This window comes from Pseudophryne corroboree, chromosome 4 (genome assembly GCF_028390025.1).
Source record: "Pseudophryne corroboree isolate aPseCor3 chromosome 4, aPseCor3.hap2, whole genome shotgun sequence".
In the NCBI taxonomy this organism is placed as follows: Eukaryota; Metazoa; Chordata; class Amphibia; order Anura; family Myobatrachidae; genus Pseudophryne; species Pseudophryne corroboree.
This window is the reverse complement of record NC_086447.1, coordinates 869,143,669-869,160,378: the sequence shown is the minus strand read 5'-3', so window position 1 is coordinate 869,160,378 and position 16,710 is coordinate 869,143,669. Positions and strand designations below refer to the sequence as shown.

Below are 16,710 nucleotides of genomic sequence, written 5' to 3'. Positions count from 1 at the left end.
CGGCTGGCATGCACCGGCGCACTGCAGCGCGCATGCGCAGTTCCGACCCGATCACAGCGAGAAACTTCAGCGAGCGATCGGGTCGGAATGACCCCCAATGTGAGACCGTTCCGACACCTGAGTCACTCAGTGGGCCTAATTCATACATGCAATTTGGTGTCTAGCGATTTGGTGCCTACAGTTCAGCGTGTACGGCAAACTGGACAACAAACGATGTCGGACCAATTTGACGTTCCCTAGAAAGTAGTGGAACGAAGTTTGTTCTAGTATGTACAGGAGAAACAAGAAATGGATAACAACCAAACAATGTGATATATTGTTCGGTTGTTAGCAAGATTGCAGTGTGGGTATGCTCCATCTTACTTGTTCTGGGCTCGAGGGAAAGCGTCACTAAAGTTGGAACAATTGCTGTTCGGAAGAGCTTTAGGGGTCCATTCATGAAGCAGTGAAAAGTGTAGAGAAGTGAGCCAGTGGAGAAGTTGCCCATGACGACCATTCAGCTGCTACGTATAAGTTTATAGAATGCACTTTGTAAATGTTACCTCAACTCTGATTGGTTGCCATGGGCAACTTCTCCAATGGCTCACTTCTCCACTCTTTTCACTGATTCATGAATAGACCCCTCTTAGTCAGTGGGTCTAGCAGTGTGTCTGCCAGTGCCTAGTACCTAACTTTAGTCCAGGGTGCGACCCCTTTATCGTCAGAGGAGGAGGTAAAACTACCAAACGCTCAAGGATGAAATTTAAATAGGTAGCGGCAGCTACCCCGGGGCACATACCCCGCCCTCTTATTGCTCGTCACCTATAGGTTCTTTCTAATCACGTGATCACATTCAGTAGTGGCGGGCCCGGGAGACGAGACAGATCAAGATAAGATGGCGAAGCCATCGATTTATTTCTGCGGCAGCATCCGTGGCGGTCGGGAGGACAGAGCGCTGTACCAGCGGATTATTCAGGAGCTGAAGCGCTACGGACCTGTATTAACCGAGCACATAGGGCTTCCGGAGATCACCGATGCCGGTACGGATGACGTCTGCGCAGCCGTCCGCGCGGGCTCAAAGGAAATGGCCGCGACCATAACTGGAGACATATAGGTGGTTTCTTCCTGTGGTCCATGCACTTCTGAGACACTGGCTTCTAATACTGATCTTCTTAATATGTTACCTAGCTTCCCTCCAAGCACACACACCTGCATATAGTAGGGACATATATAATTTGTGGGGGATACAATAGTGACCCACCTTATTGGCACATGGGTCTGCAGCACCTTACAAAGCACATAAATCTAAACAGTGCAAGCACAACAATAAAAGTGCAGAAGTGTCACAGGATGAACTATTGCATTAACATCATGGAATACTATATATGACCATTGCTGCATATGCAGCCATAACACCCACTAAAGCAGCGCTAGCTGGGCCCAAAAGTTCATTGTCATGTTGGCCAAGGGGGAGAAATGGTATAAATGAGGGATGAGGGCCCTGCTTGTGAGGCTGTATTATATTTTCTTTTGTCTTTCAGTAATCCATTGGATACTACAAAGACCAAAATGTAAAAAATAATAATAATCCTGACTTGTCCTCCTGGTTACTTTTACATATTAAGACCAATCACAGAAGATTACGTGGAATATGTTCATTATGTTCTCACGGGATGCAGGCAGAATTCTGACGGTCAGTGCTTGGGTTAGATTTAAAATTAGGCACTAGGTGGAGGTTTAGGCTGCTGGATGGGTTGTTTAAGGTTAGGAATTGGGAGGGGTGAGTTAGGGGTCCGTTGGCATTCTAACCGTAAGTATTCTGACCATCTGTATTTCAATACCAACCCATTCTCACTAGTACAGGGAATACTATACAGTATGAGTTTTTCTTCAACGGATATATGTAGTAGCTGTGATCACAGTATTATGAGAAATATCTCTGCAGGCGACCTGTAACACCCTGCTACATTGTGGAAGCATCACTGCATTGGTTGAACCGTATCGGTTGTGTGCAGTCAGTCCTATATCTAACACCATTTAAATTCCAGAGAATTATTTCCATAAAATGACTGCAACAGAGGGATAACAAATAAATGTAGAGACAGAATTTGCCCACAACGGTAACGCATAAGCCGGTGCTGATGTTTGGGGTAGGAGTTGCCATAATTTGGAGTACATCTCAGTTTGTGGTCTGAAGGTGTGAAAACTACTTTTCTGGGACTGATGCGGAATTGGATGAACACCTGTTTGTGAATAGTATCTTGCGTGTTTATTGCGCTGCACATGCTTGGTAACTGGTCATACAAGTACAGTGATGCAGTTCTATACTTCTTACCGGAGAGAGGTGTAAAATAAATGGGCTATAACGGCATCCTTGTATTGCAAAACTCTGTGCGGGTGTGCGCCCCCATCTGTGGGATATGCAGTTGGCTACCATCTTATGTATGTCTGTTTCCAGGAGCCTATATGACACCTTGTACACGGCAGGTGCAATTGTACACTTAACATGACCTTGTATTAAATAAAGTGCAAATATGGGGGGGGGGGGGAAGCAATGTGCATGCAATGCAGGAACAGCGCCGCAAAACTTCCATCCAACTCTTCATCCAGTCCTTTTATCCGCAGGAGACGTAGGAATATGTATGAATTGTTGGTAATAAAGTCACTTTGTTTTTAGGGGAGGATGCCACAGAGGGGGGAGACAAATTCATCCACGACAGAGATGTTGAGTGGCTTCAGCGGGCAGATGTGGTAGTAGCAGAAGTGACACAACCATCCCTTGGTGTGGGATATGAAATCGGCAGGGCTGTGGCAATGAACAAGAAGATCCTCTGCCTGTTCAGACCATCCTGCGGACGAGGTGAGCAATATGGCCTCAAATACATCTTTTATGTGGTTAAAACTTGATGTAACGTCTTTTTTTTTCCATGAAGCAGCAGCCATTGAAGTGTTTTCAGTGTATGACTGCCATCTGCTGGTATTGTGCACTTACTACAGCATGGGGGGGCGGGGAAGCAATTACTGTGTACAGCAGCATTTCTCTGACGTCCTAGTGGATGCTGGGGACTCCGTAAGGACCATGGGGAATAGACGGGCTCCGCAGGAGACTGGGCACTCTAAGAAAGATTTAGTACTACTGGTGTGCACTGGCTCCTCCCTCTATGCCCCTCCTCCAGACCTCAGTTAGAATCTGTGCCCGGCCAGAGCTGGGTGCTTTTAGTGGGCTCTCCTGAGCTTGCTAATAAGAAAGTATTTTAGTTAGGTTTTTTATTTTCAGAGAGCTTCTGCTGGCAACAGACTCTCTGCTACGAGGGACTGAGGGGAGAGAAGCAAACCTACTAACTGCGGCTAGGCTGCGCTTCTTAGGCTACTGGACACCATTAGCTCCAGAGGGTTCGAACACAGGATCTTAACCTTGGTCGTCCGTTCCCGGAGCCGCGCCGCCGTCCCCCTCGCAGAGCCAGAAGACAGAAGCCGGCAGAAGCAAGAAGACATCGAAATCGGCGGCAGAAGACTCCTGTCTTCATATGAGGTAGCGCACAGCACTGCAGCTGTGCGCCATTGCTCCCACACTAACCCACACACTCCGGTCACTGTAGGGCGCAGGGGGGAGGCGCCCTGGGCAGCAATTAAGTACCTCCTGCCAAAAGCAGCATATATACAGTTGGACACTGTTATATGCATGAGCCCCCGCCATTAATTTTACACAAAATCGCGGGGCAGGGCCTTCTTCCTCAGCACTCACCAGCGCCATTTTCTCTCCACAGCTCCGCTGAGAGGAAGCTCCCCAGGCTCTCCCCTGCACGATAGAGAGGGTGAAAAAGAGAGGTGGGGCAAATAAATTTGGCGTAAAAACAATATATACAGCAGCTACTGGGTTAACACTAAGTTACTGTGTGATTCCTGGGACATATAGCGCTGGGGTGTGTACTGGCATACTCTCTCTCTGTCTCTCCAAAGGGCCTTGTGGGGGAACTGTCTTCAAATAGAGCATCACCTGTGTGTGTGGTGTGTCGGTACGTGTGTGTCGACATGTCTGAGGTAAAAGGCTCCCCTAAGGAGGAGATAGAGCAAATATGTGTGTGAGAGGGTGTCTCCGTCGACAACGCCGACACCTGTTTGGATATGTGTAAGTGCTGAGGTGAATTTATTGCACAAAAGATTAGAGAACAGACAGGAAATCTACCCATGTCTGTCCCTGTGTCACAGACCTTCAGAGTCTCACAATGCTCACTATCCAAAATAATAAACACTGATATCGACACAGAGTTTGACTCCAGTGTCGACTACGATAATGCAAAGTTACAGCCAAGATGGCTGAAAGGTATTCAATATATGATTATTGTAATAAAAGATGATTTGCATATCACTGATGACTCATTTGTCCCTGACACAAGGGTACACATGTTTAAGGGGAAGAAAGCTGAGGTAAATTTCCCTCCTCTCATGAGGAAAAAGAGCGGGAATCTCCAGACGAGACTGCAGCTTCCCACAAAAAATTCTCAGGCAGTATCCTTTGCCCACTAGGGCCAGGATGTGATGGGAATCTTCCCCTAGGGTGTCCTGTTTGCACAGAAGGTAGCACTAGCTATTCTCAGGGATCCTGCAGATAGCGTGCACATTCTAGTATACTACTCAGACCGGCGATTGTGTCGGCATGGGTTTATAGCGCTGTGGCAGCGTGGACAGGGACCTTATCAGCAGATATTGAGACCCTATATATGTGTATATATATATATATAGTATATATAGAGATATATATTTCTCTGACGTCCTAGTGGATGCTGGGGACTCCGTAAGGACCATGGGGAATAGCGGCTCCGCAGGAGACTGGGCACAGCTAAGAAAGATTTAGGACTACCTGGTGTGCACTGGCTCCTCCCTCTATGACCCTCCTCCAGACCTCAGTTAGAATCCTGTGCCAGGCTGAGCTGGATGCACACTAGGGGCTCTCCTGAGCTCCTAGAGAGAAAGTATATTTTAGGTTTTTTATTTTACAGTGAGATCTGCTGGCAACAGACTCACTGCAGCGAGGGACTAAGGGGAGAAGAAGCGAACCTACCTAACTGGTGGTAGCTTGGGCTTCTTAGGCTACTGGACACCATTAGCTCCAGAGGGATCGACCGCATGGAACCGGCCATTGATGTTCGGTCCCAGAGCCGCGCCGCCGGCCCCCTTACAGAGCCAGAAGCAAGAAGAGTCCGGAAAATCGGCGGCAGAAGATATCAGTCTTCACCAAGGTAGCGCACAGCACTGCAGCTGTGCGCCATTGCTCCTCATACACACTTCACACTCCGGTCACTGAGGGTGCAGGGCGCTGGGGGGGGGGGGGGGGGGGCGCCCTGAGCAGCAATAAAAACACCTTGGCTGGCAAATATATCACAATATATAGCCCCAGAGGCTATATATGTGATAAATACCCCTGCCAGAATCCATAAAAAAGCGGGAGAAAAGTCCCAGAAAAAGGGGCGGAGCTATCTCCCTCAGCACACTGGCGCCATTTTCTCTTCACAGTGCAGCTGGAAGACAGCTCCCCAGGCTCTCCCCTGTAGTTTTCAGGCTCAAAGGGTTAAAAAGAGAGGGGGGGCACTAAATTTAGGCGCAATATTGTTTATACAAGCAGCTATTGGGGGAAAAATCACTCAGTTATAGTGTTAATCCCTGCATTATATAGCGCTCTGGTGTGTGCTGGCATACTATCTCTCTGTCTCCCCAAAGGACTTTGTGGGGTCCTGTCCTCAGTCAGAGCATTCCCTGTGTGTGTGCTGTGTGTCGGTACGGCTGTGTCGACATGTGGGATGAGGAAGGTTACGTGGAGGTGGAGCAGAGGCCGATAAATGGGATGTCGTCCCCTGTGGGACCGACACCAGAGTGGATGGATAGGTGGAAGGTATTAACCGACAATGTCAACTCCTTACAAGGCTGGATGACGTAAAACAGCTGTGGGACAGCCGGCTTCTCAGCCCGCGCCTGCCCAGGCGTCTCAAAGGCCATCAGGGGCTCAAAAAAGCGCCCGTTACCTCAGATGTCGACACGGAGTCTGACTCCAGTGTCGACGAGGTTGAGACATATACACAATCCACTAGGAACATCCGTTACATGATCTCGGTAATGAAAAATGTGTTACGCATTTCTGACATGAACCCAATTACCACATAAAAGGGGTTTTATTTTTGGGGAGAAAAAGCAGCCAGTGTTTTGTTCCCCCATCAGATGAATGAATGAAGTGTGTAAAGTAGCGTGGGTTCCCCCAATAAGAAACTGGTAATTTCTAAAAAGTTACTGATGGCGTACCCTTTCCCGCCAGAGGATAGGTCACGTTGGGAGATATCCCTTAGGGTGGATTAGGCGCTCACACGTTTGTCAAAAAAGGTGGCACTGCCGTCTTAGGATACGGCCACCTTGAAGGAGCCTGCTGATAAAAAGCAGGAGGCTATCCTGAAGTCTGTATATACACACTCAGGTTATATACTGAGACCTGCAATTGCCTCAGCATAAATAGTGCTGCTGCAGCGTGGTCTGATACCCTGTCAGATAATATTTATACTCTAAGACAGGGATAATAGTTTGCTAACATAGAGCATATTAAAGACGTCGTCTTATATATAAAGGATGCACAGAGGGATATTTGCCGGCTGGCATCCAGAATTAATGCAATGTCCATTCTGCCAGGAGGGTATTAGAAACCCGGCAGTGGACAGGTGATGCTGCCTATAAAAGGCACATGGAGATTCTGCCTTATAAGGGTGAGGAATTGTTTGGGGATGGTCTCTGGGACCTCGTATCCACAGCAACAGCTGGGAAGAAAAAAATTTTACCTCCGGTTTCCTCACAGCCTAAGAAAGCACCGTATTTTCAGGTACAGTCCTTTTGGCTTCAGAAAAGCAAGCGGGTCAAAGGCGCTTCCTTTCTGCACAGAGACAAGGGAAGAAGGAAAAAGCTGCACCAGCAGCCAGTTCCCAGGATCAAAAATCTTCCCCCGCTTCCTCTGAGTCCACCGCAGGACGTTGGGGCTCCACAGGTGGAGACAGGTGCGGTAGGGGCGCGTCTCGGGAACTTCAGGGACCAGTGGGTTTGCCCACAGGTGGATCCCTAGGTTCTGCAAATAGTATCACAGGGATACAGGCTGGAGTTCGAGGCGACTCCCCCTCGCCGTTACCTCACATCAGCCTTGCCTGCTGCCCTCGGAGTAAGGTAGTACTGGCGGCAATTCACAAGCTGTACTTCCAGCAGGTGAAATCAAGGTACCCCTCCTTCAACAAGGCCGGGGTTACTATTCCAAAATGTTGTGGTACCGAAACCAGACGGTTCGGTGAGACCCATTCTAAAATTGAAAGCCTTAAACACTTATATACGAAGGTTCAAGTTCGAAATGGAATCGCTCAGGGCGATTATTGCAAGCCTGGAGAATTTCATAGTATCACTGGACATCAAGGATGCTTACCTGCATGTCCCTATTTACCCTCTTCACCAGGAGTACCTCAAAATTGTGGTACAGGATTGTCATTACCAATTCCAGACGTTGCCGTTGGTCTGTCCCCGGCACCGAGGTATTTACCAAGGTAATGGCCGAAATAATTATCCCGTACTTGGACGATCTCCTTATAAAGGCGAGGTCCAGGGAGCAGTTGTTCGGCGGAGTAGCACTATCTCGGGAAGTGCTACAACAGCACGGCTAGATTCTGAATATTCCAAAGTCGCAGCTGGTTCCTACGACGCGTCTACTGTTCCTGAGTATGGTTCTGGACACAGAACAGGATAAAAAGGGTTTCTCCCGGAGGAGAAGTCCAAGGAGTTGTCGTCTCTAGACAGAGACCTCCTAATACGTATACAGGTGTCGGTGCATCAATGCACGCGAGCCCTGGGAAGGATGGTAGCTTCTTAAGAAGAAATTCCATTCGCCAGGTCCCATGCAAGGATTTTCCAGTGGGATCTGTTGGACATGTGGTCCGGGTCGCATCTTCAGATGCATCGGCGGATAACCCTGTCTCCAAGGGCCAGGGTGTCGCTGTTGTGGTGGCTGCAGAGTGCTCATCTTCTAGGGGGCCGCAGATTCGGCATACAGGACTGGGTCCTGGTGACCACGGATGCCAGCCTTCGAGGCTGGGGGGCAGTCACACAGGGAAGAATCTTCCAAGGCTATGGAAAAGTCAGGAGACTTCCCTACACATAAATATTCTGGAACTAAATGCCCTAAGTCAGGCTAGATCCCTGCTTCAACACCGGCCGGTGCTGATCCAGTCAGACAACATCACGGCGGTCGCTCATGTAAACGACAGGGCGGCACAAGAAGCAGGATGGCGATGGCAGAAGCCACAAGGATTCTCCGATGGGCGGAAAATCATGTGTTAGCACTGTCAGCAGTGTCCATTCCCGGAGTGGACAACTGAGAAGCAGACTTTCTCAGAAGACACGACCTCCACCCGGGAGAGTGGGGACTTCATCCAGAAGTCTTCCAAATGATTGTACACCGTTGAGAGAGGCCACAGGTGGACATGATGGCGTCCCGCCTCAACTAAAAGTTACAAAGATATTGCGCCAGGTCAAGGACCCTCAGGCGATAGCTGTGGACGCTCTGGTAACACCGTGGGTGTACCAGTCAGTGTATGTGTTCCTTTCTCTGCCTCTCTTACCCAGGGTAATGAGAATAATAAGAAGGAGAGGAGTAAGAACTATACTCATTGTCCCGGGTTGGCCAAGAAGAGCTTGGTAACCAGAACTCCAAGAAATGATCTCAGAGGACCCATGGCCTCTGCCGCTCAGGCAGGACCTGCTGCAGCAGGGGGCCTGTCTGTTCCAAGACGTACCGCGGCTGCGTTGGACGGCATGGCGGTTGAACGCCGGATCCTGAAGGAAAAGGGAATTCCGGAGGAAGTTATCCCTACGCTATTTAAAGCTAGGAAAGAAGTGAACGCTAACCATTATCACCGCATATGGCGGAAATATGTTGCGTACTGTGAGGCCAGGAAGGCCCCAAAGGAGAAATTTCAGCTAGGTCGATTTCTGCACTTCCTACAGTCAGGGGTGACTATGGGCCTACAATTGGGTTCCATTAAGGTCCAGATTTCGGCTCTATCGATTTTCTTCCAAAATGGAACTGGCTTCACTGCCTGAAGTTCAGACTTTTGTTAAGGGAGTGCTGCATAGTCAGCCCCCGTTTGTACCTCCAGTGGCACCGTGGGATCTCAACGTGGTGTTGGATTTCCTGAGGTCGCATTGGGTTGAGCCACTTAAATCCATGGAGCTATAATACCTCACGTGGAAAGTGGTCATTCTGTGGGCCTTGGCGTCGGCCAGGCGCGTGTCAGAATTGGCGGTTTTGTCATACAAAAGCCCTTATCTGTATTTTATATGGGAAAGGCGGAATTGAGGACTCGTTCCCAATTCCTTCCTAAGGTGGTATCAGTTTTTTATGTGAACCAACCTATTGTGGTGCCTGCGGCTACTTGGGACTTGGAGGATTCCAAGTTACTGGACGTAGTCAGGGCCCTGAAAAGTATATGTTTCCAGGACAGCTGGAGTCAGGAAGACTGACTCGCTATTTATCCTGTATGCACCCAACAAGCTGGGTGCTCCTGCTTCTAAGCAGACGATTGCTTGCTGGATCTGTAGCACGATTCAACTTGAACATTCTGCGGCTGGACTGCCACACCCTAAATCTGTAAAAGCCCATTCCACGAGGAAAGTGGGCTCTTCTTGGGCGGCTGCCCGAGGGGTCTCGGCTTTACAACTTTGCCGAGCTGCTACTTGGTCAGGGGCAAACACGTTTGCAAAATTCTACAAATTTGATACCCTGGCTGAGGAGGACCTTGAGTTCTCTCATTCGGTGCTGCAGAGTCATCCGCACTCTCCCGCCCGTTTGGGAGCTTTGGTATAATCCCCATGGTCCTTACGGAGTCCCCAGCATCCACTAGGACGTCGGAGAAAATAAGATTTTACTCACCGGTAAATCTATTTCTCGTAGTCCGTAGTGGATGCTGGGCGCCCGTCCCAAGTGCGGACTGTCTGCAATACTTGTATATAGTTATCGTTAACTAAAAGGGTTATTGTTGAGCCATCTGTTGAGAGGCTCCGTTATGTTCATACTGTTAACTGGGTATCATATCACGAGTTATACGGTGTGATTGGTGTGGCTGGTATGAGTCTTAGCCGGGATTCAAAATCCTTCCTTATTGTGTCAGCTCTTCCGGGCACAGTATCCTAACTGAGGTCTGGAGGAGGGTCATAGTGGGAGGAGACAGTGAACACCAGGTAGTCCTAAATCTTTCTTAGCTGTGCCCAGTCTCCTGCGGAGCCGCTATTCCCCATGGTCCTTACGGAGTCCCCAGCATCCACTACGGACTACGAGAAATAGATTTACCGGTGAGTAAAATCTTATTATATTAAAGATGCTGTCTTAAGTGATAGACATATATATATATATATATATATATATATATATATATATATATATATATATATATATATATATATATATACACACACATAAATAAAACATGCCCAAAGAGACATGAGTATACTGGGTCCTAGAGTCAAAGCTATGTCGATTTCTGCTTGACGTGTCCTGTAGAATATACAATGGACAGATGATGCCGACTTAAGAGGCATGTGGAAGGCTGAGGATTGTGTGGAGAAGAGTTCTCGGACCTGGTCTCCACAGCTATAGCTGGTAATTCTGATATTTTGCTTTATATTCCTGCACAGCCTAGGAAAGCACGACATTATCAAATGCAGCCTTTCGAATAAAGAAACAAGAAAGTCCGAGGTGCGTCCTTTCTTGCCAGAGGCGGGGGCACAGGAAAGAAGCTGCACAACACAGCTAGTTCCCAGGAACAGAAGTCCTCCCCGGCCTCTACAAAAATCCACCGCAAGGCGGAGCTAGGCCCGGTGGGGGCACGCCTTCGTCAGTTCAGCCACAAGTGGGTTCACTCCCTGTTAGATCCCTGGGCAATAGATATTGTGTCTCAGGGATACAAGCTGGACTTTGAGAAGATGCCCCCTCACCGACGGCCCTGCCGGCTTCCCCCCACGAGAGGGAAACAGTGTTAACTGCAATTCATAAATTGTATCTTCAACAGGTGGTGGTCAAGGTTCCCCTCCTTCAACAAGGAGGGGGTTATTATTCGACCATGTTGTAGTCCCGAAACCAGACGGTTCGGTCGGACCCATATTGAATTTAAAATCCCTGAACATATACCTGAAAGGGTTCAAGTTCAAGATGGAATCGCTAAGAGCGGTTATTGCAAGCCTGAAAGGGGGAGATTTTATGGTGACTCGGGACATAAAGGATGCATACCTTCATGTCCCCATTTATCCACCTCATCAGGCGTACCTCAGAATTGCGGTACGGGATGGTCATTACCAATTTCAGACGTTGCCGTTTGGTCTCTCCACGGACTTGAGAATATTCACCAAGGTAATGGCGGAAATGATGGTGCTCCTGCGGAAGCAAAGTGTCACTATTATCACGTACTTGGACGATCTCCTCATAAAAGCGAGATCAAGAGAGCAGTTGCTGAACAGCGTATCACTTTCTCTGGAAGTGAAACGGCAACACGGCTGGATTCTATATATTCCAAAGTCGCAGTTGGTTCTTACAGCTCATCTGCCTCTCCTAGGCATGATCCTAGACACAGACCAGAAAAGGGTTTATCTCCCGATAGAGAGAGCTCAGAAGCTCGTGACACTGGTCAGGAATCTATTAAAACCAAAACAGGTGTCAGTGCATCACTGCACTCGAGTCCTGGGAAGGAGGGTGGCATCATTCGAGGCCATTCCCTTCGGCAGGTTCCATAGGAGGACCTTCCAATGGGACTTACTGGACAAGTGGTCCGGATCACATCTTCGGATGCATCGGTTAATCACCCTATCCCCCAGAGCCAGGGTGTCTCTCCTGTGGTGACTGCAGAGTGCTCACCTTCTCGAAGGTCGCAGATTCGGCATTCAGGACTGGGTCCTGGTGACTACGGATGCAAGCCTCCGAGGGTGGGGGGCAGTCACACGGAAGAAATTTCCAAGGTCTGTGGTCAAGGCAGGAGACTTGCCTTCACATCAATATCCTGGAACTAAGGGCCATATACAACGCCCTAAGTCAAGCGGAGACCCTGCTTCGCGACCAACCGGTTCTGATCCAGTCAGACCGCAGTGGCTCATGTAAACCGCCAAGGCGGCACAAGGAGCAGGGTGGCGATGGTAGAAGCCACCAGAATTCTTCGCTGGGCGGAGAATCACGTAAGCGCACTGTCAGCAGTGTTCATTCCAGGAGTGGACAACTGGGAAGCAGACTTCCTCAGCAGGCACGACCTCCACCCGGGAGAGTGGGGACTTCATCAGGAAGTCTTCACGCAGATTGCAAATCGATGGGAACTGCCACAGGTGGACATGGCGTCCCGCCTCAACAAAAAGCTAAAAAGGTATTGCGCTAGGTCAAGGGACCCTCAGGCGATAGCTGTGGACGCACTAGTAACACCGTGGGTGTTCCAGTCGGCCTATGTGTTTCCTCCTCTTCCTCTCATACCAAAGGTGCAGAGAATTGTAAGAAAAAGAGGAGTGAGAACAATACTCATTGTTCCGGATTGGCCAAGAAGGACTTGTACCCGGAACTGCAAGAAATGCTCACAGAGGACCCATGGCCTCTGCCTCTCAGACAGGACCTGTTGCAACAAGGGCCCTGTCTGTTTCAAGACTTGCTGCGGTTGACGGCATGGCGGTTGAACGCCGGATCCTAGCAGAAAAAGGCATTCCGGATGAAGTTATTCCTACGCTGATAAAGGCTAGGAAGAACGTGACAGCAAAGCATTATCACCGTATATGGCGAAAATATGTTGCTTGGTGTGAGGCCAGGAAGGCCCCTACAGAGGAATTCCAGCTGGGTCGATTCCTGCACTTCCTACAGTCAGGAGTGACTATGGGCCTAAAATTAGAGTCCATAAAGGTCCAGATTTCGGCCCTTTCCATTTTCTTTCAAAAAGAACTGGTTTCACTGCCTGAGGTTCAGACGTTTAAGGGAGTGCTGCATATTCAGCCCCCTTTTGTGCCACCGGTGGCACCTTGGGATCTTAACGTGGTGTTGGGTTTCCTGAAATCCCACTGGTTTGAGCCACTTAAGACTGTGGAGCTAAAGTATCTTACGTGGAAAGTGGTCATGCTGTTGGCCTTGGCTTCGGCTAGGCGTGTGTCAGAATTGGCGGCTTTGTCATGTAAAAGCCCCTATCTGGTTTTCCATATGGACAGGGCAGAATTGCGGACTCGTCCGCAATTTCTGCCAAAGGTGGTGTCATCTTTTCATTTGAACCAACCTATTGTGGTGCCTGCGGCTACTTGTGACTTGGAAGATTCTAAGCTGTTTGACGTAGTCCGGGCTTTGAAGATTTAGGTAACCAGAACGGCTGGAGTCAGGAAGACTGACTCGCTGTTTATCCTGTATGCATCCAACAAGCTGGGTGCTCCTGCTTCAAAGCAAACTATTGCTCGCTGGATCTGTGACACGATTCAGCAGGCTCATTCTGCGGCTGGATTGCCGCATCCAAAATCAGTGAAAGCCCATTCCACAAGGAAGGTGGGCTCTTCTTGGGCGGCTGCCCGAGGGGTCTCGGCATTACAGCTTTGCCGAGCTGCTACTTGGTCGGGTTTAAACACCTTTGCAAAATTCTACAAGTTTGATACCCTGGCTGAGGAGGACCTTGTGTTTGCCCATTCGGTGCTGCAGAGTCATCCGCACTCTCCCGCCCGTTTGGGAGCTTTGATATAATCCCCATGGTCCTTACGGAGTCCCCAGCATCCACTAGGACGTTAGAGAAAATAAGATTTTACTCACCGGTAAATCTATTTCTCGTAGTCCGTAGTGGATGCTGGGCGCCTGTCCCAAGTGCGGACTTTCTGCAATACGTGTATATAGTTATTGCTTAATAAAGGGTTATGTTATGTTGGCATCCATTGGTTGATGCTCTGTTGTTTGTTCATACTGTTAACTGGGTAAGTTTATCACAAGTTATACGGTGTGATTGGTGTGGCTGGTATGAGTCTTACCCTTGGTTCCAAAATCCTTTCCTTGTAATGTCAGCTCTTCCGGGCACAGTTTCCTTAACTGAGGTCTGGAGGAGGGGCATAGATGGAGGAGCCAGTGCACACCAGTAGTATTAAATCTTTCTTAGAGTGCCCAGTCTCCTGCGGAGCCTGTCTATTCCCCATGGTCCTTACGGAGTCCCCAGCATCCACTACGGACTACGAGAAATAGATTTACCGGTGAGTAAAATCTTATTTTTATCTGTAAATTAACCCCAACTTTATTACTATTTTGAAGGCATAATGGGGCAGATGTATTAAGCCTAGAGAAGTGATAAGTGCAAGGTGATAACACACCAGCCAATCGGCTCCAATATGTAAATTGACAGAAGCTGATTGGCTGGTGCATTATCAGCTTCCATTTATCACTTCTCCGGGCTTAATACATCTTCCCCAATGTATCAAAAGGGATTGTTTGAACTTAGCCACCGAAAAAAATTAAAGGGTATGTTTTCAGAGGGTGAGGCTTCATTCTACTAATTGTTTTAATATCCCTGATTTCGTTCTCTCATGTTTGTGAATCTTAAAAAACATAAATGATAACTTCTCCCAACCTCTTCTGGAAAAAAAAAATGAAATAAAAAATTTAGTGTGTAAAAAAAAAAAAAAAAAAAAAAAAAAATTATTACAAAAACAAACCCTGAGTACTTTTCATCTTCAATGAATTTACCTGCTGACACTGACATAATTGTAACAGGTTTGGTTCTTAACAAACTAGACAACCTGAAGTTTGGACTGTAGTTTGGTTGGACTGTAGTCTCAATATACCTTGTCAGAGCCGGAATCACCAATGTCTTAAGGTACCACCACTGTACTATGAGCCACGCAGCCTTCTGTGCTAGAAACACCCACACAACCACTACATCAAAATGCAGTATACAGTAGGGTAATTAATCAAAAGAGGCTTAGACGCTCAGACCTGGAGATTCTTGGGAGCCACATCATACTCCTTAGGTGTATTCTTTGCAAGGCCTCTGTCATTATAAGTGCACTTGGCATCCCCTTCCATCTACATGGATACAAAGACTGGTATTGGACTTTCAAGATGTGCGCAAGGCATTATTAACAGATAAAATTCCCTGAGGTGTCACCACACCTAGAACAAACATTTAAACAGACAGGAATAGGGAATTCTACATCTGTATAAGCGCCATTACAGTTAAACTAGCATACATGAAAAAATACATTATTTTACGTTCCTTGTATGTTTGATGGTTGATCCCCTTCTGTTGATAGATTTATTCCTTTTCTTTGTAAGAGATATCTCTGTCCTCAACACGTATATAAAAAGAAATTAAGAAAACAATGTGTAGTATTGTTTACACCATATATATCTAGCAAAGCACCGTATGTCTCCAAATCCAAAAGATAGAGAGGAATCGGACGTTAGTGTGTCAGCCAGACCACATGTATGGTAAAAGTTTATTTTTCACATGGGCTCCTGCTGAGCCGAAAAGTGTCGACAAAACTGGGCACTGCTGACACCTTTTTTTCTTCAACAAGATATATACTAAGGTAATCCATTGTTACCTCTTATTTGGATGTCGTTTTTAATATATATATATATATATATATATATATATATATATATATATATATATATATATATTTCTCTGACGTCCTAGTGGATGCTGGGAACTCCGTAAGGACCATGGGGAATAGCGGCTCCGCAGGAGACTGGGCACAAAAGTAAAGCTTTAGGACTACCTGGTGTGCACTGGCTCCTCCCCCTTTGACCCTCCTCCAAGCCTCAGTTAGATTTTTGTGCCCGAACGAGAAGGGTGCACACTAGGTGGCTCTCCTGAGCTGCTTAGTGAAAAGTTTAGTTTTAGGTTTTTTATTTTCAGTGAGACCTGCTGGCAACAGGCTCACTGCATCGAGGGACTAAGGGGAGAAGAAGCGAACTCACCTGCGTGCAGAGTGGATTGGGCTTCTTAGGCTACTGGACATTAGCTCCAGAGGGATCGAACACAGGCCCAGCCATGGAGTCCGGTCCCAGAGCCGCGCCGCCGGCCCCCTTACAGAGCCAGAAGCAAGAAGAGGTCCGGAAAATCGGCGGCAGAAGACATCCTGTCTTCACCAAGGTAGCGCACAGCACTGCAGCTGTGCGCCATTGCTCCTCAGCACACTTCACACTTCGGTCACTGAGGGTGCAGGGCGCTAGGGGGGGGCGCCCTGAGCAGCAATAAAAACACCTTGGCTGGCGAAAATACATCACATATAGCCCCCAGGGCTATATGGATGAATTTTAACCCCTGCCAGATTACACTGAAAAACGGGAGAAAAGGCCGCCGAGAAATGGGCGGAGCCTATCTCCTCAGCACACTGGCGCCATTTTCCCTCACAGCTCCGTTGGAGGGAAGCTCCCTGGCTCTCCCCTGCAGTCACTACACTACAGAAAGGGTTAAAAAAGAGAGGGGGGCACTAATTAGGCGCAGTATAAACAATACAGCAGCTATAAGGGGAAAAACACTTATATAAGGTTATCCCTGTATGTGTATATATATATATATATATATATATATATATATATATATATATATATATATATATATAGCGCTCTGGTGTGTGCTGGCAAACTCTTCCTCTGTCTCCCCAAAGGGCTAGTGGGGTCCTGTCCTCTATCAGAGCATTCCCTGTGTGTGTGCTGTGTGTCGGTACGTTTGT

General features: G+C 47.9%; 1 protein-coding gene across 1 annotated transcript in view; it reads left to right on the top strand.

Annotated features, from left to right (window-relative positions):
- Positions 1–814: 814 nt before the first annotated feature.
- DNPH1 (2'-deoxynucleoside 5'-phosphate N-hydrolase 1) overlaps positions 815–16,710 on the top strand; it is a 64,351-nt gene continuing 48,455 nt past the window's right edge. The window contains exons 1-2 of the mRNA XM_063919838.1: positions 815–1,019; positions 2,657–2,839. Of these exons, the coding sequence (XP_063775908.1) occupies positions 875–1,019; positions 2,657–2,839 (328 nt within the window). The 5' untranslated portion in view covers positions 815–874. The remainder of the gene's footprint in view (positions 1,020–2,656; positions 2,840–16,710) is intronic.